General features: G+C 46.8%; 1 protein-coding gene and 1 pseudogene across 2 annotated transcripts in view; both read left to right on the top strand.

The window, feature by feature from the left end:
• Window positions 1-5028, top strand: part of LOC144155019 (annulin-like) — a 133700-nt gene extending 128672 nt beyond the window's left edge. For both annotated transcript variants that reach the window (XM_077686213.1, XM_077686212.1), the window contains one exon: window positions 85-5028. In XM_077686213.1, the coding sequence (XP_077542339.1) occupies window positions 85-274 (190 nt within the window). In that variant the 3' untranslated portion in view covers window positions 275-5028. The remainder of the gene's footprint in view (window positions 1-84) is intronic.
• A 343-nt stretch (window positions 5029-5371) lies between these two features.
• Window positions 5372-7994, top strand: LOC144160148 (serine/threonine-protein phosphatase PP1-beta catalytic subunit pseudogene; annotated as a pseudogene).
• Window positions 7995-26936: the final 18942 nt, after the last annotated feature.

The raw sequence follows: 26936 nt of genomic DNA, 5'->3' as shown, positions 1-26936 counted from the left end.
GGGACGAGTTCCGATGCCGGGAACGGGGAGGGGCCCGTCTGCATCCAGCGCCTTCCTGACGCCGAGTACTGCTCTTCTTCGCAGGAAAGTTCCCGCCGGTGGAGAGGCGAAGGTTTCCTTCTACCTGACTCCGAAGACCGCTGGGCCCAAAGCCATCATTGCCAAGTTCAGCTCCAAGGAACTGAGCGACGTGGACGGCTTTAAGTCTCTCGATGTCAGAGAGGCCTCGTTCCTGGAGTCCGCCAACGTGAATGCGATAGCCGCCACCGCTTGATCGCTACAAGTAGAGGGGAAAATTCGTTCACCATTTCGGGAAATCTGCCACTGCGCTTTGGCAGAGAAACATTCGCTTGCTTTAAAAAAGAAAACTCTCAACGCTCTCGGATGATCTGAACGTATGGGAGGTGCATTTTTTGTCCTGTTTTGAAGCATGCATATCTACACTGAATGAACACACTTTGGTAAACGCCGAATCCAAAACGCACATGATTGTAACCGAGACAACACATGTGAGTCCCGCAGCTGCCCCGCTCTGAGGTCGGGGTTTGGGCACAGCGAGTACTGTTCACGCCTCGTCGCCGTGGGCGTAACAGCAGTCCAGCGAGGGCTTCCGTGAGCGCCCCAAGGACAGAGATTCCAGCTCCGAGCCATATTGATCGCTTTTTTAATTAAGCTCAAACGGAAGTCATGCGCAAAACCTATGGTTGAGATCAAAAATGTTAATAACTTTGATGCTGCCACAAGCATGTGAACCGTGTTCTAATGCTGTTAACTATTTCAGCTTCCTGTGTGCTTGTAGAATGCCCCCGCCATTTTTATTTTTCGTGTGCTAATTTTACGCAAATAGAAGCTATTTTGCAATTTTAGGTGACTGAATCGGGCTAGCTTTTAAGAAAGCCTTGATGTATCCAGTCAAACGTTATTCGACTCTTCGATTTCCGGTTTCCTTTGGTACCCAGCCGTGCCAGAGGAACGAATGGGGTTCCTAACCCAGTCGAAAAACACAACAGGAATTTCTGTCGCACAACAGAAATTTCTGTCGCACGACAGGGATTTCTGTTGGGACTACAGGATGGTCTGTCGTGCGACAGGAAGTTCTGTAGTACAACTACAGAAAATCTGTCGTACGACAGGCATTTCTGTCGCACGACAGGAATTTCTGTTGGGACTACAGGGTGGCCTGTCGTGCGACAGAAATTTCTGTAGTACAACTACAGAAAATCTGCCGTACGACAGGCATTTCTGTCGCACAACAGGAATTTCTGTTGGGAATGCAGGATGGTCTGTTGGGAGACAGGAATTTCTGCAGAATGATGACAGAATGTCTGTCGTACGACAGAAATGTATGTAGTACAACAGACATATCTATCATGCGACCGACATTCTGCACTCCCCACTACACAAACCTTTGTAATAGAACTACAAAATTTCTGTCGCATGATACATTTCTGTTGTACTACAGTTATTGTGCAACACCCTGTAGGCACAACACAAACTTCTGTTGGCCCACAGACTGTCCTTCAGCCACTACATTCAGCATTCCGTAATTACCATTATTATCTACCATGCGACAGATCATTTTGTAGTCCCTGCAGATTTTTTATAGTGTGAAAGAGAATGTTAGATCCATTGCGAAAGTGTCACATGACAGACCGTTCAGTATTGCTACAAAATCTCTTGCTTACCCTGTCGGAAAACCCCGCGTTTTCCGGCATTAGGAGAGCGATGGAATAGCCCGGAAAGAACGGAATACACAGGAAAACGCCGCGCTGAACGACAGCAACGCGGGGAGGTTGCTGGAGAGCATCGAATAACATGGGGACATTGCCTTTGGGGACAGGGCTTCAGCCAATGCGAAGGGGATAGCACGAACGGGATAGTACGGGATGGTATGGTGCCGCTGCTTGGCTGGACACGGGAATGCCGCGCGCCGCGATCGACGCAGATGCTCCGAAACTTGGTGTTTGCGGCCCGTGCGGTGCCGCAAAATCCCACTTTTTTAGCGTGCGCTGCACGGAAACAATGCTGCGTGCGAGTGACGGTCATCTCGTTCAATTGCATTGCAAGCGTCTGTTGTAATGAACGTTTGTTGCATTGCGGCCATTAGCATTCCGGCCGTGTTAGAAAAAACCTTCGCTACAAATTTGCAATTAACAACACAACTTAGCACAAATCACACTAATGTTGGAGCATCTAAGCGTAGCCCCAAAATAAAAAAAAAATGGATACATAGAGAGCTTCGGAAATTCCTTGGGTTCTTTGAGTGAATTGCAATTGCATATATTGTACTGTGGACAATGTTTGATAAAAGAATCAGGAAACAAGGGTAGCTCCTCGGCAAAACGGACGCATAAAAAACAAGCAAGATGTGCTTTTTGAAGACGTGGTGTAATAATTGCAGTGCACATTCTGACATGTATTTCTGGGTGTCTTTGAGAGCCCCATTGTTTCAATCTGCGTGCTGTTGTCTTATTTTTTTTTTTTTTTTGCGAGAATTTTTTTTATTTTAACGCGAAACATGTGTCCAATCAAGCCGAAATAGTTAAAATAAGATTTTAAAAACAGCGAACCAGTTGCCGCTACCTGTGTGAAAAAAGAAAAAAAAAATGAAACGGCGCCAGTGAACTCGCTGCATTACCGAGATGTGTTAAAAAAAATAAATGTAGAAAGAAAAAAAACGCGCGCCTTCCCTCTAGCCCGGCCCTTCGGAAGAAGTTCGGGGAAGCATCGTCACCACTGCAGGCATGTCGCGGCGCGGCAGAACTCGAGGGACGGGGAGACCACAATACGAAGAATCGAGAGGGGTCAGGAGGGGTCGCGAAACAACTTCTCGTGATCGGCCGGTTCCCTCCTTACCCTTCCTTTGTTCCCTCCTGCTTTTCGTCTCCCGGTCAAAATTTGCGGTGGCTGAGTTGCCCAGTGGCTCGTTCACATTTCACATCGGCGCTTTGCTTAGTTGAAGTTAGGCTTAACTTTTTTGTAAAAACGTGCATCTTATGTCTCCGCGGAGTGTCAGCAGCAACATTTGAAGCTTCGGAAGCTGTGGTAAAAGCAAGATCAGTGGTCCGGATTTCAAGCATCTCGATGTGAGGACTCCTCCAGCGGCGACTAACCGGGGTGCTTGGGATAATTGGCACTTTAATGCGAGTGAATGCGACGAATCTCGCAGGCAGCGTGATTTGGAATGCGTGCGATGTGCTTCGACAATCGACTGAACTTGCCACGATCCCTGCGTGACTTCGGCAGGTATCGTGCGTGCATACTCTTCAAGATAGTGCAGCACCACAGAGACGTGCGCTTTTCGCCACAGGATACCCTTCCACGCCTTGCTGTGCGAATGCAACGAAACAAGGTTCACAAAGGCAAGCATTCCAGCTAAAGATTGACTTTCCATTTTTATTTTCTCACGTTCTCTCACGTTTTGCAGTGTAAAAAAAATATTTGTTCGCTTGTGTTTTAATGGCCCTAACTAATATAAGGAACGAATTTTCGAACGGTTGTTGTCGATGATTGTTTAATATTTTTTTTCTATAGAATAAATTTGCTTTTATGAACAGGTTGAGCGTCATTGACGGAACGCGATGATGGGACGCGATTTGGCCCTGCTTCCGAAGCACGGCCAAATCAGCTGAAAAGTGCCCAAATGACTCTGGCTAAATTTTGTAGCGCTACTGAGGTTTCCCTGAAGGAATGACTTCTGTATTTCTTGTTAACAGCTACGCGGGTTTGCAATTACACGGCTATTAAAGAAAAAAAGGCCGGGCGTGTTCCAGCGTTACGTTCCAGCGGCTGCTGGATCCACGAGTTTCCGCGACCGGCGTGTACCAGCGTCCAGGTTCCCGTGAATTTGCAGCAGGCGCAGTTTCGCATGACGTGCGGATGAAAGCTGTTTTGTACTAAAAGAAATTATAGTTCTGACCGTTTCCAAGTCAGCACGATCATGGAGCATACAAATAACGCACCATATTTTGTTTTTATATTTGGCAATGAAATAAAAATTATTTGTTTGGTGTAACAGCAACATATGAGGGCAGTAAAAGCCTCTCCATGACAAAAAGTGAAGCCACGGTAGTGCCCAGGAACAGTGTTGTAAAAAGAGGAAAATAAAATAGATAAGCACCACAAACTGCTTTTTTTTCGGACTGTGATCAGGCATTTGCAGTCTGCGTAACATCAAACTTTTGTATTGCATGCATGAATGTATCACTAGTTGCATTGCTTAAATGCTTTTTGGTACAGCTTTCTGAAATCAGTTATTCACTGAAAACAATTTCAAGCTTGTACCAGAAAGGCAAGAATGACCCCAAATGCTTATGTTTGTTGGTCATATTTTTATTGAAATTGTTATTGAAATTTTGAAATTGAAATTGCAATGAAATTTTATTGAAATCCTGCATACTTCATGTACTTAATAGAAAAAACATCACGGGAAGTAAATTTCTTATGCCAAACAAGTTGAAAGTGGAGACATGACAGGATTTACTACGAAAACAGACATGGCAGGATTTACTACAGACTACAGGGCAGGATTTACTACAGACTACAGGACAGGATTTACGACAGACTACAGGACAGGATTAACTACAGACTACAGGACAGGATTTACTACAGAATACAGGACAAGATTTACTACAGACTACAGGACAGGATTTACTACAGACTACAGGATAGGGTTTACTACAGACTACAGGATGTCCCATTCCCTCACAGGATCATTCTGTCGTATTTTTTTGTTGTGTTTTTCGACTGGGAACGAAATTACTATACGCGTTTACTGCATGCCGGTGCAAATGTGACCGGCTATCTTTTCCTACGTGTTTTGTTTTCCCTCTCTGTTTTAGCGGAAGCATTATTTGTACAGAATTATTCTGGACAACAATCATACTGTAGGAATGTGAGGCAGTTCGCGCGTGCGCAAGTGATGTCGCTTGTGTGTTTTACGGTACTGAAGTGCTAAGTATTTGTTGTTATCGCTGTCTGTCCATTATTCTGAAATAAAATATTCTGAAAACGGCTTTTTTTTACGCATGTGGGCGTCCACCTTGCTTTCAGCTCAGAAATGATAAGTTCCTATCTGCCTAAATGTTCCCATCAGGGAGGCAGCACCTGCGTTCGTAGCGCCTACTTGTGTGCGCACAGGAAATATCGCTGTTCTACATCGCATGCTGAAACAAGTAACGAATCGGTAGCGGACATCGCAGAGCTTTGCGAACGTGTTGTCTGCCTTGGTTTGCGTTAGTCTCCATTCAACAGCATACGACAGTTTTTAGGGGGAGTGCTTTTCGGTTTATGGTTATACTTGCGCAATGACGCGCCTCTGCTGACGAGGCTGTGCATTCGGTTTGGAAGCTGACGTGAATGTGTTCCCCAAATGTCATTCGTTGCCAGTGTCCCCGGTATTTTCGGGTAACGCTAAACTATCATTAGCAGCTGATGTCATTGGCTCTAAATATCATATTTTTCCAGCCCTGTGCCGAGGGTGGTAACGGTTGCCACACATTTATCCTAAACCTATAGCATAGCCAGGGTGATCGGCCAAAGCTATGCCATAAGAAATGCGACCAGAAGGGGAAGACACAAAAGGAAAATTATAGTGATGGCGCTTTCACGCCCACATCGGAAGCCACACAAGCGTAGTCTTCTGCAATCGAATGAAGCGCGCCGAGAGTGGCACACACTTAGAAGAAAGGAAGAAAGGAATACGTTTTTTTCGGCCATCGGGATCAGGTATTGGGGGTGGAGGAGGCCCACAGGGCCGCCGCGACCGCCAGGGCCCGGGAGGTGGTCAGGACTTGGCCTGACTCCCCCGGGTCACGCAACATTTGCTCCCAGTTGTGAGGGGAAGGAATGGGGGGGAGGGGGGGGGGTACGGGTCTGCGGGGCATTCGCAGAGAAAATGGTAGTGAGTGTCGAGTGCCCCGCAGGCTGAACAGGTAGGGTCAGTAAAGAGGTGTGGATGACTGTGTATGGTGTCACGATTGGCCAACGCTTTATAAAACGGCGGATCATTTCGTCAGTCAATCAGTTCAATCAATTGATCAATTCAGTAATTCACTGAGTCAGCCAGTTCAATAAATAAATAAATAAATAAATAAATAAATAAATAAATAAATATGAATACATTAATCAATCGTTTCGATCGCAGGCACTAGGAGGATCAACCACAAAAATTTGTGCGCGTACTCTGACTCCTGTGTGCGTGCTCTGAAGCCTAGCACAGCGTTACGTACCTACAGAATAGCACTTACCTGCGAGTGATATTCCATCCCGAGATTGGTTCAAGCCAGGAACTCCCAGTGCGATGCAGAAAGCTAATTAGACGGGTTGATATGGTGCACCTGCTCCTAAACCGAGCTATAAAATACCGAACCATCCTTACTTACGAAAATAATGCGTAGAACTGAACCAAAAGAACATTTTCCAATAAAAATCACGGGTCTTGCAAAGATTTTTCCGCTGCTGGAGCTCAAACCTGGGCATTCGCGTCAAAACCTGCGAGTCAACCCTTTGGCTACAGAGGCCGAACAGCAGGGCTGTTTTGGCAGTTGCTAAAACAATACAAGTGTTCGAAGTAGACCAGAAGGTGGCGCTTGGTGCGTACAGGAAGTGCAGTTAATAAATGTTGTCATGAAGCCAAAGATGACACAGTCGTTTACAAGGAAAAACAAGTTTATTGGAGCGAACTTGTGCTCCCCTAACAACTAAAAAAAAATTCCCCCGCATTTCCCCGAGGGGGAGAATGTGAAAGTGCGAATGCACGGTTGTCGGCCCGCTTGCGGCGCTTGCGCTCGGCCCCCGCAGCCCACCGCCTCGCCGCCTTCTCTTCCATCTCTTCCATCGGGTTTGTAGTATCACGTGTACACCACGCAGTTATCAAGCCGCTATAACGCCGCTGAGTCGCCAACGCACGCCGCTGACGACGTAGTTTGAATGCGTTAAAGATATAAGGCGCGTCACTAACACTGATATCAGCGTCGCGTCCGTGGCTTGGTCGGTAGAGCGTCGCGCTGCGGCCGCAAAGTCCTCGGATCGAAACCTGGCGCCGGATGCTGTTTCTTTTTTAAATATAGAGGAGCACTGCGAACGCCGCCGCCGCCGGCGGCGGTGGATGGTTTGGGGTCGCTTATAAAGTGCATTCGCACTTAAAAGTGCACAGGTGGCGAAGCAGCAGTCAAGGAAGTGACGTGCGTTAGCGAGCGTCGGCGATTTGGAATGCCGTGGCGTCTGCTCTGCAAGCTTTTATCTTTCGACGCGAGTGTTTCTCGAACCGTCGATTTACATCTAGAACATTGTAGATGACAGAAAATTATTCGAGGCTAGTGACGTTAGTGCGAAACGCTCTCCGTATCAGAATGAGATAAACCCTGCGGCTTAAAAATAAAGAATGGAACACGCGCTCCGCTTAAGACACAGATAACACAGCCGGGCGCTGCCGGGCAGTAAAAACAAAACACAAACAAAGAAACCCAATGCCTAGTTCGCGGCAATATCAGATGAGAAGCATCATGACGTCCCCTGACAGACGTCCCCGACACAGGCCTCGCGTGTGATCTTCTCTGGGTGGATCCGGACAAGGACATCCACGGCTGGGGAGAGAATGACCGTGGCGTGTACTTCCCCTTTGGTCCCTATGCAGTCTTCAAGTTCCTCAAGAAGAATGACCGCAACCTCATCTCCAGAGCCCACCAGGTAGTGGAGGGCGGTTACGAGTTCTTTGGCAAGCACGAGCTCGTGACGCTCTTCTCGACACCCAACTAGTTCGGCCAATTCGACAACGCCGGGGCTTAATGTCCGTGGACGAGACGCTTCTATGCAGCTTCAAGGTCATGAAACCCTATGACAAGAAGGAAAAGTACCAGTACTGTGGTCTCAAGTCCGGGCGGTCCTTGACGCCACCGCGTGGTCCACTCAAGAATAAATGAGTGGTAGGGGGGAGAGGGTCTGCTTCATCACGCAGATGCACAGACAAGGAGCATGATGTAAGAACGAGAGAATAAAGCTTTCTTGGTGAATGCAAGTGCTGTTTTTGCGCTCGCCCTGTGGAGGCTATTCCTGTTTGCATTTTGCACGTTGCAATATTAGAGAGTTTTAGCACTTCGTATGCTCCGTCGCTTCCGTTACTTACAGGTTGAGCTGCGTCCTCACGCGTGGCGGGGGAGGTCGACAGTGCACTCACCGATTACATCTGCGGGTTTACCCCCTGCGTTCTCGCTGAATGCCACGTAATAGCGTCACGCGACCTCTCGCACCACTGTGCGCACCACACCAACGCATGGCATCGCACTTCTCCATCTCTGCCGCCGATGTCGTCGCCTCCGTTGGCGGTGGCAGAGACGGAAGAGAAGTGAGATCGTCTAACACCGGGTTTGAGCTTCCTTTAAGTTTATAAAAAAAGTTTCCAGCCATGTGCTTCACCAATAAAACTCAACCAACCACCATTCGTGGCTAATGCAATGATTTGACCTTGGCAAAAAATATCTCTTCGACGTAATAAGTAGCGGTTAAGTGCATTTCACTTGTCTCTGGTTTCAGTCTTTGTAGAGCCACGTCTCATGGGTAATCGTTGTGGGTGTCGTTTACAGCTTCGCTTTCCAACGTTACCGTCACAGGGTGGATTGGCGCGCATTTTTTTCTGTGGGTCTGTTAATTTTTTCCCGAGTATTATGTATCAGTAAGTGTGAGCTTAGTATAAAACAGCACTACGTGACCTGGGGACATGCTACGGTTACTTTTTTTAATGTTTGCGCTATATTTTACCGCTATCGTTTTCTATGCCCATTCTTCAGAACGTGTTGAGGCGTAACTCATTAACCAACGCCTTTAGACTTTAACAGCTGAAGAAAAATACTAGTGACACATAATTAAATCGCGTTCATGGCGTTGAGGCGCCTTCGCGTTAAACGGGAAACCTAGGGCGGTCGTAAATTTATCTCGACTCTTCCATGTGCACTACACGTATTGTCGTTGAAATACCTGTAATTTAACTATAGCCACGGCTATGTGCCGATAGCGGCTGCTTACGCCCGAACGCATTATGGAGACTTAGGTGTTCGAGGCCTAGAAGGAGTCTATGCACTTATCCGATTTCAAATTTACGGAACAACAGGTGTACGCCGTGGCTTACGTGCCACGCCAGACGGACCAGACCCTCGCGTGTGGTCGCGTATTAGCTTATTACAATTTACATGCGCAGGCGAAGTTGAACGTACCCTATGATGACATGGACATGACACAAGGTATGGTTTCATCGTTACAGGTAAGGCAAGATGACTGATCTGTATACAAAGGGAGAATACTGCAGTGACAAAGGCGGAGCGACTGGGAACTCGAAATACTGCGCAGCAGTTGTCGAATATGCCTTTCACAGCTGCAACGTAAGGGAGGCCATCGAAGGAGCCTTCAGGCAGCTACAAAGCCTCTGTTCAAGAGCTGTTAGGTGGCAAGCGTCTTAATTCGTAGCAAACCTTCAACCATTTGGTTATTCTTGCAGCCGCCGAGGCTGTTACCGCGTTGCAGAAGAAAATTTTAGATAGAGAAAAGCTGGTAGTAATAATATGCACTAACTTTTGAATCAGTGACTCTGTGTTTTCTTGCAGCCACAAGTACCTGTAAAATGGTGGTAAACAGCCTGCCAAGTTGGAACGCAAGACTGCGTCCTGAAACATTTCCCGTACATCAAGTGCGCCCTCGTTTCCGTGCTGAAAGAGATAACACAGAGCGTGGATGCACTTTGCGAGTTAGTGGTGGGCAACATTGTCGCAAACGCTGTATAAGAGGAGCATATGGCGGGATTGGGTTTACTGCTTTGGCCACACCTGAAAGTTTCCCATGGATTAGAGGCGGAACCGAAGCAAAACAAGATTCTAGTCAAGAAAAAACGCCACAAATTACGGCTCGGACCGGAATGCGCCGAGTATTTTGGCAAGAATGCCAAGTTTCAGACTTCGTGCAGCTGCCAAAAGACAGTTCAAGAACTTGAGGCTTATCACTCCATCAATAATTTTTGTCACAACCCTTGCATTGCAACCCTCTGCAGCTACAATTTACTACTATGGTACCATTATTACCAAATAGTTGGCTTATAGAGAGGAGACTTCAGATCACCTGTTGAACAACACACACTCTCTGAGAACCACAGAGACTGGGGAATACTTAATGCATTCAATCATTGAAGATAGACCGTTCTCATCGGGTGCTACAAGTCATGGCATGACATTCAACTCTTGTTCACTTGCCAAAGTGTTGTCAAAAAAGTCTTTCGGCACAAGGATGGAGTTGTTAGCACAGAAACGCTTTGAGGGAAAAGACTCTACAATTATCACCAACGTAACATATCGAATTTCTTTTGTTACTTGAAATGAAGTTACTTTGTCATCCGCAGCTATAAAAGAATAATGTTACAGCTTTCACTCATTTTCAGTACAGTCTGCTAATACCCTCCATAGAACCGTGGCTGTGGGGCAGTTCATGTAGCGAGAAGGCATAGGCCTTCTGGAGATAAAATGCCGAAATAAACAAAAGGACAGCTACGGAATCGACGCGCAGGTAAGTTTATCTAGGGAAATAATAAGAAGTAATTTGGCGCTGCATCTACCGCGCAGATGTAAAAGACATGACACCACGTACCTGTCAAAATGCATTTTATTTGACGCACGCAACTGTGGCAGTAAAACACCTTGTACTTCATACTTGCTCATCCAGATAACTCTGGCATTAAAACTGGTGTGGGGAACATTCAAAGCGTTTGATATTTCATGCGCCTTCTTCACTCAGAAGGGATGGCTCAGTCGTTGGTTCTTTAGCCACGTCATTATAGATTCCGCCGAGGGAAGTCTTCAACTTCTTGAACCCACCAGTGAAAGGTACGGTGAAGCTTTTTTTACGCCAGTCACACAGTCCCGTCTCCGAGTCGCTCAGTGTGAGTGACACCACTCGGCTCCCCCGCTGTTGCCAAGTAAGGTTACCTTGCACATAAAGGACGCTTTTTAGTGGTCCCTCTTCGGAGACATAATCACTGAACCGAGGTGCTTTTTGCAACAGCAGCAAAGCGTGCAACAGCTGGCGAAGGTATGCCCTTCGAGGAACCGGGTACGCCAAAATTTACTCACGTGATGTTGACAGATTGTTTTGTACTGCATTGTACTGCATTGTTTTGTACTGCATTGAGAAGGCGATTCCGGTTTTGAGCCCGATTGCAACGCGCACGCAAATTTAAAGGCTACTTTTAGCAAAATATGTCAATGACGAGCTTACCCTTTAGAAGACACACAAGTGTGACACGCAAGTGCATCTCCTGGTGTGCGTGTGTAACCTTGAAGTGGGTATCTTTCTTGTTTACAAAAAGTAAACGAAGTGTAAGGACTGTCCTCCCCAGGGATGACAGCTTTTGTGTTCGGCCGCGCGTGCCCTTGAGGAATTTTGCTTTGTTTAGCTCGTGCCTGCGGCGCAGGATGTAAACACATAAAGCAATGGTTCCTTTACAACTACTTGAAGATTCTCGGCTAAGTTAGTGTTATCCGCTTCATTTCTCCTCTTTCGAGATCAAGTGCTAAATAAGCACGTCGCCCAGAACTGTACATGCTTTGTTCTGAGAGTGCTCCTATGTCCAGCCTTTCATCAATAGTGAACACAAATATTAGCAAAGGTAATGCGGGAACTGCCCCTTTTTGCTCCAGAATAGTTTTCTCTTTAGCTCGACATCACAAGCCTAATCTCCAGCTAACTTGCAGGGAAATCTCGTAGTGTTGTGGCAATTCAACCAAGCGACAGAAGTAGCAGCAAATAATTTGTCAAAACATCCAAAAAATTACCCACAACAAGCTTCATTCGAACTGTAAAAGTAAAAAAATTAGTTAGAAGAAGCAAACGTTATTTATAGCAAAGTTGGCTCAAATAGTTTACTCCACAACAACAATAAAAACAAAAAAAATGTACGTACAATGTGACGCGGTGCCATAGGATAAGAAACTTACTTAGGTCTATCTACAACGTACCCTCAATTGTACAAGCATCTAAACAGACTTCAGAGGCAATCAAAACTTGGCATGTCTGACGAAGCTAACTGCCCGGTCCCGCATGCCCCTCTTCATTTATGATGAGTGATTGAAAATTGCCAGTAGGTAGCACAAATGAAAAACATCTGATATCTCGGCAAGTAGCTCGATATGAACACGGGTGTTTAGGATGCTGTACGCTTTTATGCGCTTTTATGGCTTGGAGACACTTGTTGCACAGTGAGTAATTTTTGTCACAACTTCGATGCAATCTATTTAGTTAAAATCATATGTATTCATCTTCATCATTATAATTATCATCGTCATCGCATTCATCTGGCGTAGCAAGCCAGGCATCTTAGCTGGGCTGACATCGCCAGTTTTCATTAAAGACTGTTCTCTCTCTCTCTAATCATGGTGCAGCCTGGATAGTGCGCCTTGAAGAAATCTGCAATTTTTGCATAATTTATGACACCAGCTGGAAGACGGAAGACCCGCGCCTCTGTCACAGTGCTGAGTGTCCGTAGTGTGGCAGCGGCGAGGCTCTATTTTTCAGCTAACGAAAAGCACTATGGTCAGAGGTGAGTATGTATTTTAAAGTTTAAAACTCCATTATTAACACCACGAGGAATCACAAACGGGAACATCGCAGGTTCCCTCTGAAATATAGGCAGTACGCTAGAAAAATGGCAACCGTTACTTACAAGAAATCTCTCATTGCCGCACCGCAGGCTGCAGCACTTTAGAGTCGTTAAATTTTGCTCTGAAGGGAATATAAAGAAAGAAGCAATGAATACCAACATAGAACAAAAGCTTAAATATTTGTCTGTCTCTAAACCTCTCATCTTGCAAATTGTCCTAGAATGTTATTCGCCTTCATAGCTTCCTTAACTCTCCTCTAAATAGAATCATTTGTATTGATGTTGTTTCCCACGACTCTGAATTTCTCTTTGCGTTGCAATTTCTTTTTAAAGACGGCAATCTTTCATGGGCAATTTTAATACGAAAATTTTGGTCTCCCTGTCTGTCTGTCCGTCTGTCCGTCCGCCCGTCCGCCTATCCGTCCGTCCCTTTATTCTGCCATCCGGTCAAAAGTTAAAAGAATTCTTGAACGGGAAGTTTATATAGGAAAAACCGTTAAATAGGAACCACTAAATCGGAAAACATAATTCATACTTGTCAACATTGTGAAGTAAAAAGAAAACATTAGGCACATTTGAGGCAAAACGATGGAATTGTTCTTTTAATTGAAAATAAATATGCGCTTGATATTTGCGACAGGACAGGAAAAATACGCGTTGAAAACAATACTTTGACCCAAAAATACAAAACGATCTCGGCGAGCCTGGACCTTGTGGCAGTGCCCAAAGTTCAACAGTAAGAAAAAATTCCAGTAGATTACGCGAACAATGGAACGCCGGAAAAATGAATTATCTTTAGCAAATCTTCTCAGTGCTTACTGTGGGAGGAGCGATACGGGATGGGAAGAGCGTGACAGGTGGGCGTGAAAGAAGAGAGGGACTTACATGGCAGGGGCGGCAGAAGACTATCGTTTTTCGACGACATTTGCAGCGAAGTAAGCAGATACCCGGCCAAATTTTAAAACCAAACATCTTTGGAAGAGTACCTGGAAGGGTTACGCAACGTATAAATGTTTACCTACCATGCTTGCAGGCCTGTAGGTTCGATCTTTATCATTGCATTGAGTAGTGCTGAGATTTGGCCGATTCCAGTGCAGACATGGTTTACGTAGCGCGACAAAAGTGCAAGACACAAGAAAGACAGAGACAGAAGAAGCGCACGTTCTTTTTCCTTCTTTTTTTTGTGTCACGTTTTGTTGTTGCGGTACGTAAACCACGCCTGAATCATAACACTTTAGATAGCGACCAATTTTTGGTTTAACTAGAGGAGCTTTGACCCCATCTTGATATATATATTTTTAATTGTGCTGCCGCAGGCATTGTCAGTAAGCGTTAGGGCGAAAAGCTGTGTGCGAAAAGTTGAAACGAGGAACAGGCATTGAAGGTTGACCGACCTGATACACGTTTATGACACTTAGGATGTCCACCCGACCGCACGCTGATTGTGGCGCCTGGGCAGGTAGGGGATCTGGGCGTTTCGGTGCACGGACAATTCGGTATGCGGACTTTTCGTTGCATGGATATTTCGGTGTCCGAACATCACCACCGAATGTCTGAGGATTTTATCTTGCTTACATTTACATCGTCATCAGACAGCGTTGTTTTAATGTTTGAGAGCTGGGTATCGACTACGTTGTGTGTAAATAAAAGGTGAACCCAGGTGACGCTCCGGCGCCTAAAACGCCATTTAAGAAGAGCTGTGAAAAAATAACTGTGTTGATTTATTTCCGTTTCACTTCTCGTTTTTAGATAATTCAAGTGGACACTACCATTATTTATTTGCTCACTCTTGAAAATGGTCATTTCGTAAGGCAGTTATTGAACCACTAACTTAGCGGCTGAAATTCGGACCTCCCAAAAGTATTTAATAATACGACAACAGTGAATATGGAACCTAATGTAAATAATCTTATGTAATGTCTCTAATAAACATTTGACAGTAAATCAAGGCACACCAAAAAATAAAAGAAGATATGAGAAACAAAGGCGGCTTGGCGTCGTGAGGATGCTCCATTTCTGGGTTTCCTTATTTACACGGACTTTAGTGCATTTTGTGTGACATGCTTGTTTCACTTGTGCAAGTAAGCTCTCGCTTTCCGGCCTGCATATGTCAGAAAATATGGGGCCGAAAACCCTTTATTCCCGTTATAGGAAAGGAGACGGCCCTTTGACCAGCAAATCACGTGGAGTCTAAAATGATCAAAGTATCGTCCGGTTGGTGATGCATAACGAGACTAAAAGCGCTTATTAAAGGGGCCATGCAGACAAAATACAAGTTTCTTTTATTCAAAAGATTTAGTGAGTTTGGCGAGCGAATCTCGATATAATCTCGATATAACGATATGATCTCGATAACAAATCTCGGTATAACGAATCACGCGTAACCACCGAAAATCATTCGTTATTTCGAAATATCGCTGTAATGAAAGACTGGCGGCTATAATCCAGTGTTCAACCCAAGGAATGATAATTACCTGCGTTAGCAGTAGACGCATGTGCAGAAGGGCAAACCCTCAAATGAAAATGTTGCGATCACTTCAAAGCTGCTTTATTTGAAGAAATCAGTTATTTTCTTCTGGCGCGTGCAGCACGCACGACCGATTAGGGGTGCCTCTACATATTCCATTTTGCGCAATACTTCATCGGGTACGTCATTGCACCGAGCAATTAAAGCGTGAAATTTGTTCATGTGCACTAAAACATCAATGTTCGATCCGATCTCATCTTCTTCTGTGTTCAGTGAATTACAGTCGTCTTCCCTCGCATTGTCATCGTCACTGAAGGCGATGACTGCTCTCGCTTCTTCCTTGCTTTGTGGCTAGCTGCATTCACCTTTGGATCTCGCACGAACTTCGTAGCAAAATCACCCACAACAAAGAAATACCTGCCTCGCACGTGATTAGCGTGAAGAACGACCGGCTGGCCACCGTCACCCAACGCGAGAGAGAAAAGAGGTAAACGCGGCTAGGCCTGCTATGCTACTGCACATTAAACCACAGCTTTGTGGGGGCGCTAGCTGTTGGCCCTCGAGATGGTGATGATGATAGCTACTGCACTCGGGGAATACACAAAGACACGGCGGTTTCTGTTTCACGCAAGAGTTGGGGCTCTGCTACTTTTAGCCGAATTCGTAATACTGATGTTGTTCGATTATAATGGGGAAATAACTTGCGTGCGTTATTCTGAAATATGCGCTATATTGAAATTCGTAGTTCTGAAATATTTTTACATCAAAAATATAAGCAGTCTGACCAGGATACTGAAAATATTTGTAAATTTGACAAAATCGTTATTGTGGGGTTCATAGTAACGAGAATTAAATGTAGTGCCCTCAGCGCTTGTCCGGCAGCAAACAATGCTTTATTACTGAAAATTGAGCATTTCATGCCAAAACTTCAATTCTCCCGCTAAATCGTGTGTTTTCGTGGCGTCGAGAATGACGTATCCAGAGCAGAGCCTTAAAATTAAAGATAGCCTGCTGACCAGGGCTGCTACCATCTCAAAGACGGTCGTCTGGTCATCTTGTCTATCGCCCGCTTTTATAGATGGCGCTGCAATACCGCTGTTGCAGGGAATTTAGAATGAGAGCGAGGTGCAAATTACCTGGGAGGACCAAAAGTGCACGGAACCGGTAGTCACAAATAGAGGTTTAAAGCAGGGTTGTCCTCTGTCGCCATTGCTGTTCCATGCTCTACATGGCTAGATTAGAAAGAAAGCTTGAAGGCAGTAAAATAGGTTTCAATCTGTGTTATAGCCGCAAAGGACAGGAAGTGGAACAACATATCCCGGGACTGATATATGCAGATGACATAGTTCTACTAGCAGATAGCAAACAGTGTCTGCAACAGATCACAGAAATCTGTGGGGAAGAAGCCACTAAACTGGGTTTAGAGTTTAGCACAGCAAAGTCTGGAGTCCTGGTTTTTAATGACGACGCCCGTAACGAATCGGTATTCGTTCAACAAGCAGCAATACCGTGGGTAACGGAATACAAATATCTGGGCATATGGATAAACGCAGGTCAGGCGTATCTAAAAACTCAAGAGAAGCATTTAAGAATGAAAGGCAAAAAAAAAACGCCTCTATCATGAAGCACAGAGCACTGTGGGGATATAACAGATATGAAGTAGTAAGAGGAATCTGGAAGGGAGTAATGGTACCAGCACTCACCTTTTCAAGCGCAGTAGTGTGTGTCAAATCAGAGATTCAATCAGGGCTAGAAGTAAATCAGAGGGCCGTATGTCGATTAGCATTAGGAGTGCACTGTAAAACAACAAATGAGGCAGTGCAAGGAGACATGGGATGGGCATCCTTCGAAGTGAGAGAAGCACAGAGCAAAATATGTTTTGAAGAACGACTTAGAAATAATGATGACCAGAAATGGGCGGCCAAAGTGTTACGGTATCTTTACATGAAAAGCGTGGACACACAGTAGAGGAAAAGAACCAGAAGGCTCAGGACAAAATATATGAAATCTGGAAGTGCAGGGGAAACAACCAAGGCAATAAAAAATGAAGTAAAAGAAACAGAGACAACGACCTGGAAAAAGAGGATGGATGCGAAAAAGTCCTTAGATATCTACAGGATCGGGAAGCAGGAGATCACAAGGGAAAATTTATTCGATAATACCAAAGGGAGTGCATTGCTTTTTGAAGCTCGGGCGGGTTGCTTGCGGACAAAAACGCTTATCCGCGAGCCGGTACAGGAAGAACTATGCGCAGGCTGCGGCAAGGAGCCAGAAACCATGCGACATATTGTAACGGAGTGCAAAAGTATCCGTCAAGTCCTCGGTGAGGGAGCCATCCAGCTTCCGGACGCCCTTGGCTTTAAGTTTAGCAGAAAAGTAAATTGGACAGCAGTAGAGGTTAGTAAAAGAAGGTTAGAATGTTGGTGGGGAAAGAGCAGAGAACAATCTGGGAAGACATGCGGACAAACAAGTCAGACTAGCACAAAAATTTCGTAGAAGTATTAGATGCGACGCATCTCTTTAACTCGCCTTGTCCCGCGTTGTCGCGGCGTAGTCCGCATCCCTCCCCCATTCTCCTCACCACGGCAGCTGCGCGCTCCGCCGCTCTCACCGCAGCGCCATCTGTGCGTCAGCGCGGTCAGCGCGCAGCTTGCGCTCGGCTGCGCTCGCTCCCGTCGCCGTGCCAGCTGTGCGTTAGCGCGCAGCTTGCGCTCGGTTAACACATGCGCATGCGCTGCCATGCGCTGCTCTCTCTCAGTCCGCTGCATATAAACGCGGTAACTGCGCCGCGTTGCCATCGGGGGTTGCCGTTGCGTTTCCGTTATGTTAGCGATGTCAGAGTGTGGATTGCTGTTGTTGTGTATCCTATTTACGCAGCATGTTCACCCCCGATGCGTCGCATCTACCACATGGTTCCCCTCGCGGGAAGATGGTGTAAATTTTTCTTTTTATTTTGATATTATTTTGTATTTATTTTGTTTGTATTTTTTTGGCGAGGTGATTGTACAGTGGCATTAATACTATGGCCGCTGTGCAACGCCACCCCGTCACAAAGGGGAAGCCGCTAATCATCATCATCATCATCAGTTAGCTGAAGTGCCAGTCTTCGCAATTTGCTTCTTACCGGATATCTGCACGTGCCGCATTTCTATGAGTGTTCGTGCAAATAGTTTCTTAGAACGTAAGCTATGACTCGGCAAACATGTAAGTGACCGTGCCGCTTATGTCAGTTGGTCAGTGTTGTGTCAGACAAGTCCAACGCGTCCGACGGCTGTGTAACACCTGTGCTACATGGCAACTTTCGATTGACGGTTGAACGCTCACCTTGAAGTGCACCCTACGTATTTGCAATGGGGCACTCGATAGACAATGGGTTCAAAGGCCTTCCGAAGGCCTTTGAAACGGCCGTGTAGCGCACTAGCTGCTTCGGTGTTTACGTATTTGTTCGTAACTTTACTGGTTCACCCCACAATTCTTACTGCCATAAAAGGAATGTGCCCTAAATTTAAGCGCAAATAGCTCGTTTGGCAACCTTGTAAGCCCTGCCTAATTTGCGTTTGCTTTTGCCGCCCTCAGCCAATCGCACAGCTGGGCATATGACATCATAGGTTCTGTTACGGGAAATGAGCTAGTGCGTCACATAGCCATTCCCTTTTTAACACGAAAGTGTTTTATTCCGGGATTCACGAAGATTTCACCTACGTCGTATCTGTCACGGAAGTGACGCCTGTACAACGAAGCAAGCGGCCTGTAAAGGGTGCCCCCCTGTACACAGAGTCTTCTTGCGGGGAAGCAACCTTTAGTACTAATGAGTACGTTATATTTAGGGTTGTTCGTCTTCAGGTTTTATATTTTAACAGAAAAGTGTTTTATGCCGCGATACCCCAAGATTTTACTGACCCGCCGCGGTCGATCAGTGGCTAAGGCGTTCTGCTGCTGAGCACGAGGACGCGGGTTCGATTCCCGGCCGCGGCGGCCGCTGTTCTGATGGAGGTGAAAAACAAAAACACCCGTGTGTTCGAGATTTCGGTGCACGTTAAAGATACCCAGGTGGTCAAAAATTAATCCGGAGCCCTCCACTACGGCGCGCCTCATCGCCTGCGTTGCGTCGGCGCGTTAAACCCTACAATCAATCAATCAAGATTGATTGTAGGGTAAAAAAATAATAACAAACGAATATTTGTAAACGAGAAATTTAAAAAGTATATGGTGATTAAGACACACTTCTCAGGACATACAGGATATGGTAGCCGCCCTCTGCATAACCATCCGGCTGTTCTCTTTATCTTTGTACTTAGGCAGTGGCACTGAAATTGCGTATCGTGATGGAAGCAGACGTCGAAGTCGCATAGCCTCAACGCATTTCTGGTGACGGAAGATGGATTACAGGCAATCTTTAGTTGATGACACACAGAGTCAATATCATCATCAATTCCACTCGTCCACATAAAGCGGAACAGATTCCATATGTCGCAAAAGGTAGCTTTAAAGGCGAGCCCGTACGGGAAACTAATACCTTAGTGGAAAAATGTCTAAACAACGAGATAGTGAACAATCGCGGTACTGGACTGCGCCGAAAAATCGCTAGTTTTACGCTGCACATGAAAGACGTCAATACGCGGAGTCAAAAGCACCAATAATGAGCGCAAACACAGATAACAGCTTCGCTGAAACACTGGTTCCCCCACGGCACGATTCTTTTTTATTATGATTCTTTTTTATTATTTATTACGGCGTCTTTTTTTCAATGAACGGACGTACTCGTTATAAAACAAAGCATCCATTAAAAGCAATTTCATCAGAGGTTGAGTAAAGTGGCTCTAGTGAGCAATGCTGAGAAATATTCCTAGCTCATTTAGGTGTTAGCGAGTTGGAGTCCAAGGTAAAACTTTGTTGAAGCGAAGCACGCAAAATAGCTTGTAGGTGAGTGGGTCTTGAGATGAGAGAGTGAAGGAGGAGCATAAAGCCTGCAAAGACCCAAACGCGCTAGCGGCGTAGATGGCTCTAACACGAGACATGGCGTCGCTGCGTCGGTGCGACCGTGCAACAAACGCGAGCGGAGTGTCAGTATGCAGGAAAGGGGCTGCAGCATGCGGGTACATAACGCTCATATTTATTTTCCCTGATACCAATTTCCCCCCTAAAAGACGAACGTGCTGTATCGATCGATATGGACGAAATGCTACAAAATCGTGTTGAATACATCTGCGCAGAGGCATTCTAGACAAATTTCAAAACGCTACGAAGTTGAAAACTTCGGTTATTGAAAAACAAGTACTTCACAGAGAAATACTACCAGCTAGAGTTAGTGGCCGAACGAGATTTAAAAGCTCTTCAAGAAGCAAATAGACAGCCTTTTACTTTGCCTAATACGCTCTTTTCTAAAGATCTGATGTGCTTGCTCCCGAAACCAAGCCACCATTCAACACAACATTTGTTAAACGAAAACTAATCAAAGAAATCACAGCTTTCACCGGCGAACACAATAAATTATAGCTCTGATTGGCAGTTTACAATTAATGCGGCATATGATTATAAAAAAGAAACTGTGGTTAATTCCTCTGTCATAGGAATCAGTGTGACTGCTCGTGTTCGCCGAAAAGACTTCGGCGGGTGGTTGGCCTCAAGAAACTGTGCATGGTTCCATACTGGTACGGTGTCATCCGGCAGCACCACCAATCCCGGGAACCGGCGCTAAAACAGACTATCGCTTTTTCTAATCTTGTACAGGGTCGGGTATGTTTGTGCGCGTGTATGCATTGAACTTCTAAGAATCGGCGACGGGACGCTTCCGAAAAACGGTCGAGCGCGTCACCGGGCCAGCAATGGGAATTTCGAGAAACAGCGGAGAAGTGAGTGCATTGGGAAGCGCCAATGACTCACAGTGCAAAGCAAAGGGCACCTTGGTACTGTCTTGGAGACGCCGCTCGAACCCTCCCCCCCCCCCCCCCCCCCCCCCAAATAAGAACTCCTTATGCCCCCGCCGGACACGAGTGGACAGCGGTCATTGACGGCGTAGGAGGAGGAGTGGAAGAACGGCGAACGTTATTAAAAGAGGAGGCCGACCGGAGGGCGAGGGCAGTCAGATCCAGGCGGTCAGATCGAGGGACAGCGATCCGGGGAGAGGACGAGAGGAGTAGCGAGAAAAGTAAGGCCGAAGACAGGGGGGCTTCGGGCCCCGGAGTCTAGCCAACGCTCGGGTGCGACGTCTGGCAGAAGAGCGATCTGGGGAGCGGACGAGATGAGACGCAAGAAGCGGTAGGCAGAAGGCAGGGGAGCTTAGGACTCCGGAGTCTAGCCATCGCCCGATAACGACGTTGACCACCCGTCTCCACACTTAGCCAACCGACGTCCAGTCATCGTACGAGACCGAGTCAAAGCAGCCTCATCGCGGCGGGCCCTTCGTTCGAGCCCGAGCCGGAGAAGCCTCATCGCTGCGTGCGCGACCTCTCCGTTCGAGCCCGCGCAGCAGCAGCCTCATCGCGGTGAACCCTTCGTTCGAGCCCGAGCCACCGCGGCGTGACCACGGCGAACGTCAGGGTACTTCGTACAAGCCCGTGCCGCATCACGCTGAAGCAGCCCAGCGACGCCCAGCCGTAAGCGAGATCGATCCTACTAAATATTATGTAAAATCTTCCATGTGTCTGTGCCTCTATCTCCTCATGCCCAGTGTGGACCCAGGGTAAGGTTGATAATCGCGACCATCACATCAGTAAAACACGAAAGTGAAATGAGCAGCGAAATCTGCAGCCGAGCATGTTTATCGGGTCGGCGGCTGTCTTGTGGGTGTGCTTGGCGAGCGACGTCCTTCTGGCGCGTCGCTTCGGCAAAGGTGTACTGGCGTTTTTTCTGTGGCGGATATAACGTCAGTGAAATCTTGGGGTATCGCGGCATCAAACACTTTCGTGTTAAAATATAAAACCCGAAAACGAACAACCTTAAGTATAACGCACTGATGATGATGATGATGATTGCTATTGGTTTCCTCTTTGTAGCGGGGTGATGACATGTGATCTTACCAAAAAGGACTAATATACCCATGTTTTACACTCTTGGTTTAATACTAGCGCTGCTTAGGGCAAGCACAAAAAGCTTATTAGGCACAAAATACCTTTTTTTTTTCCTGTTACAGAGGGTAACTGTCCTAGGCACTATTCCCCTCCCTGCTTTTCGTCCACCAGCGTTCTAATCATCTTTTCGTTCCCTCGACAGTCTTGAAGTTAACTTCTTCTGTGATACCCTTAAATCCTAGGGCTTCTGGAAGCCCAATATTCCCTTCATGTAGATTTGGATGGATACCCTCACATTCTAACACTATGGGCCGCATAGTTTCTGTTTCTTTTCGGCAGACCACGCATACCCCACCATTTTGTGAATACTTCCCCACAAAACTCTTAGTTCGCCGGCAACCTGCTCTAGCCTCAAAAAGCAAAGCATTGCCCTGGGAATTATCGTAGAAATTTTCCTTTCTGATGTTCAATTTCTCAGCCCTGTACATCTCTAACGACGTTTTAGCTTCCATTTTGTCCCTCCATTTATTCGTTTCAATCTGCCTTGCCTCTTTTCTGGTTACCTTGGCTGTTTTTGATTCTCCACTGTTATTTCCGTATTTCATCGTTAGCCTTCTAGTCTTCCTTAACCACTACGTGTCCACGCTTTTCAAGTATAGGTACCTAAAAACCTTAGCTGCCCACCTTCGTTGATCCATTGCCCTCAACCTCATATCAAAGCATATGTTACTCTGTGCTTCTCCCTGAACTGCTTCGTTAGTTGTTTACTTCGTTACTCATTAGTACTAAAGGTTGCTTCCCCGCAAGAAGACTGTGTTTGCAGGGGTGTACCCTTTTCAGGCCGCTTCGTTGTACAGGCGCCACTTTCGTGACGGATATGACGTCAGCGAAATCTTCTGTATCCGGGAATAAAACACTTTCGTGTTAAAAATTCTCTCCCCTTCGCCAAGACAATATAAGAGATAAAGACAAGAATGCCTAGCGAATAAATGTGGTTTTTCTACACCCACCAGTTCGGGGTGATCCAGTGATGCTTTAATGCTTATTTTCAACACTTCCGATAGCTTTTCCTTGTCAGCAGCTGCCTTTTCCTCTTCATGAGCCGATTTCTTTGCCTTCGGGCCCCGCCGTAACCACACACCGAGAAATTTTTATTTGCCTGCCACGTTACCATGTTACCACGGCTAACGCTGGCTATGTTACGATCTCCCTGGTAGTGGCTCCTCGGTAAGGTCGTGAGCCGGTGTTGCGGATCTGCTAGCGTGCGCGTCCGTTGGTCCTGAGTTGGGGCAAACATTGAGGCAGAGTTAATCGAAGAAAGAGGCATTATGTAGCTAAATTTGCATATTTTGAGACTGAGTGAACACAGCGGTACGCTTCTGCGCGCGAGAGATTAATTAAGCAAATTGGGCCCGTCCCCTTCCGTCCTTTTTTCTCCGCTGTGTTCAGAAACACACCAATCAGAAAACCACATGGCGCTAAAATTGACGCCCACACACTCACAGAGGGAGGGAAGCTTTCCCTCTTACAGAGGTGGAAGTCATGTTGGCTACAGACAGGAAATCTGCCTTAGGTCGAAGCCCTCCGGACCACCGAGGCTGAAGCGTCAAGAGGACGCCTGGGAAATCCGGCGTTGGGCGGCTCGTTGAAGAGGCGTCTCGGACACGCCACAAAGGTCGCTAAGTGTAAATGGTCATTAGGGCAGCCTTCTTTGGCGGGTGTTTGGGTGCCCGCGAAGTCGCCGACAGCGGCTTATGTCCACAGCACTTCATGTGTCCTCTTGCTATCGTCCTGTGTCTCGTCGTTTGCGCTGCGGTTCAACATGCATCACCAACTCGCCCAAGCTTTCACGTTGCCACAGCATCATGGCTTGCCGCCGCGTCATTGTGTATAAAGCGTGGTCGAATCCCGTCGATGATGCTGGGCTCCCGAACGACGGAAGGCTTGGGTGGTCGAACCCGAGAATACCGACGACGGATTTCGCAGCACCGCACGCTGATCTTAACACCGGGCTGTTCAAGCGGCGCGGCCTCCAGGAGAATGGGGAGACTAAGAAAAATAAAGTGAAGCCGCCTGTTGCAAGTGGAGAGGTTGAAAGTCGACCTTCCCACAAGCAATACTCTCTCATGTGCAGGTTGAGGGCTGGTTGAAGAAGGCACGATAGAGGAGAAAGGCGCGGGAAGAAACAGTTATTCATAAAACAACATAAACATAGCTTGGAGGTCGCAGGCTGTTGACAGAATCCGTCGCTGGGGACGGTCTCACAGATGTTTCACGAAGAGACACGCGGCCCGCGGCGTCGCTTTGTCTGGAACGGCTGCCGGCACCCCCGCGGTGTCGGCGGGCTGGCTTGGAGTCGCCGTCAAACAAAATAAATGGCTCAGCTACGGCGCACAGGCGCGGGCTGGGGATTCTTCAGGATGCCCCTGCACCGAACCGGACCCACTGAAGCACGGGGCTTTCCACTCAGGAAAGCGAGCTGTCAGCCAAAAGGACCGACGTAAGCCAGGCAACATTTGTTGCCCTTCGGCTGCTGCATTAATGCCCACACAGATCCATTCATTTCGCCGAAAGTGGGAACAATGACGCCCTGATGTTTCCATGTTGGTAAAGTAACAACAGATGTCAGCCAGAGAAATCCTTCTTAACACGTGCGGTTATACTGATTTCCGTCGATGGGAACAGCAGTGACATCCTGCGTCGCGGGTGATCTAAATGAGCAAAATTTAGTTTATAGTCGTTCCGTCGGCGCCGCATGATGCGTGGCCGTTTCTGCACCGTAATAGCCGAAACCAAAGAAAAGAATGAAGGGGACGAGCTAGTGCATAAAATTCACGAACTATTCGAATTTGTGAAGGTGGATGACCAGCGAAGCTTTTTAGCACACGACACCCGTAAAGGTCACAAATTTTCTGTCACAGAGTAAATATACAAGGCATGAACAACGACGAGAGAAGAGAATACAAATTCAAAATGGATAACAGAAGTTTATATAATGAACGTTTATATAACGGGGGTCTAGCCTTAAAAATCAGCCCCGTGCCAAAAATTATAAGAAGGGGGGGGGCTCGCCCGCCCCCTGCGTACGCCAGTGCCTCGAGGCCTTTAGGGTGGTCTGCGCCCTGTTTATGAACCCGATTACCTATGGTCTTCTAAAGTCGATAAAACCATGCCTTCGCAGCGCCAGAAACGCTTCGGCACAATACTTCTCGCACAAACATCCGCTAAGGGGGACGTCCAATATGCTATAGTCCATAGACAAGATATAACGCGATATATTTTTCTGGTAAATCAAAATACTTCACACAACGCGGCAACAAGCTGCTCTTTCTAGTGCTTAATGGACCATCACCCTCACCCTCTGCCACTTCAAAAAAGGAAGAATCTCGAAAGCTCATAAAAACAAATGATTAAAAAATTAGTGCCAAGAATGAATTAAGTTGCCAACATATAGCAACGTGTATTGCCTGAAGGAGTAGCGCAGAAAATTATGAAAACGCTCAAATTCTAAACGGAAACTTTCAAAACATACCATTAATACATATATTTAAATTAGTGCCGTAAACACTCATTCATAGCCTATGATCAGCGAAAATCAAAATATACCGACAGTATAAAACAACCAACCACACAAACACATTACCCGAAATGTTTCTGCAGCGGAATGTCCTACATTGGCTTTAATTCGTCATCTCGTGTACGCCAATTCTTCAAACCCATGGGGGAATCCCAGATTGATGCATGTGTGCTCTCCATTTGTAGGTGAGACAGGTCAGGCTCTCAAATACTTTCCCTTCTGTGGCTTATGGAAGAGCACTTAAAGCGGGGAAGGGAGCAGTCGCAGAGTGACGAGAAGCACCTCGAGGAAGCTGAACGCAGCAAGAGCGTTCGTAAGCGCCCTCACAAACAGCGATTTTTGGTATCAAATACACATCATGCATGTAATATATCACCACAGAAGGAAAGTACACGGGCACTAAAGCATGGGCGAAGAAAAAGGTCGATCAAGTGGGGGGCAACGTTTTTCGTAAGGTATTTGGTATGAAAAGATAAAAAGTGAACGAAATTAGTACAATGGAACAGCCAGTCTACAAAAACAAAAGAAAAAAAAGGTCCGTGTATCTGCTTGATTTGCTGCAAATGCCAAAATACGACATCCGTCTTCCGCCCTTGTCAAAGTAGCTGTCATTCCTCTCTTCCGCTTCACCCCTTACGCTCTACCCCTCCCTCCTCATTTCTCCCATGATGAATACCATAAAGGTGTGTTCAATACAATTCAATTTTCCCGCGTTCACACTCTATGCGGGCCACCTGTTTGGGCAGGGCGTACCTTTTTTGTTTTAGATGCAAAGCATCTCTTGCTTTCGGCTCCGTCATCCGTCGTCCGTCGTCCATTCATCCGCCGGCCCAGGAAGACACAGGCAACTCTGCCGCTCCAGGAGCCCTTTAAGGGGAAGCGTGCTCGTCTCGTGCAGGCCCAGGAAGACACCGGCAACACTGTCGCTCCAGCATCTCATGCTCGGGGCTATGTCCCTCCCTTGTTGTGGCGCCGTCCACACCCCCACTGCGCATGCTCGACTCATCTCGGGCCGGCCCAGGAAGACACCGGTAACACTGTCGCTGCAGGAGCCATTAAAGGGTAAGACACCACCGGACGTTCAGCAAGCCGAGCATGCGCAGTGGGGGTGTGGACGGCGCAACAACGACAAGGGAGGGACATAGCCCCGTCGCATCTAATAAAATTACACCATCTTCCCGTAGGGGAACCCTGAGTAGTATGCGAAACAGCCATGGGCTCAACGCAATTTCCCATTTCGTAGTCCCG

This window comes from Haemaphysalis longicornis, unplaced genomic scaffold (assembly GCF_048455015.1).
Source record: "Haemaphysalis longicornis isolate Haplotype H1 unplaced genomic scaffold, Haemaphysalis longicornis Haplotype H1 scaffold_1, whole genome shotgun sequence".
In the NCBI taxonomy this organism is placed as follows: Eukaryota; Metazoa; Arthropoda; class Arachnida; order Ixodida; family Ixodidae; genus Haemaphysalis; species Haemaphysalis longicornis.
The sequence above is the reverse complement of the archived record's forward strand: the minus strand, read 5'-3'. Positions and strand labels throughout refer to the sequence as shown.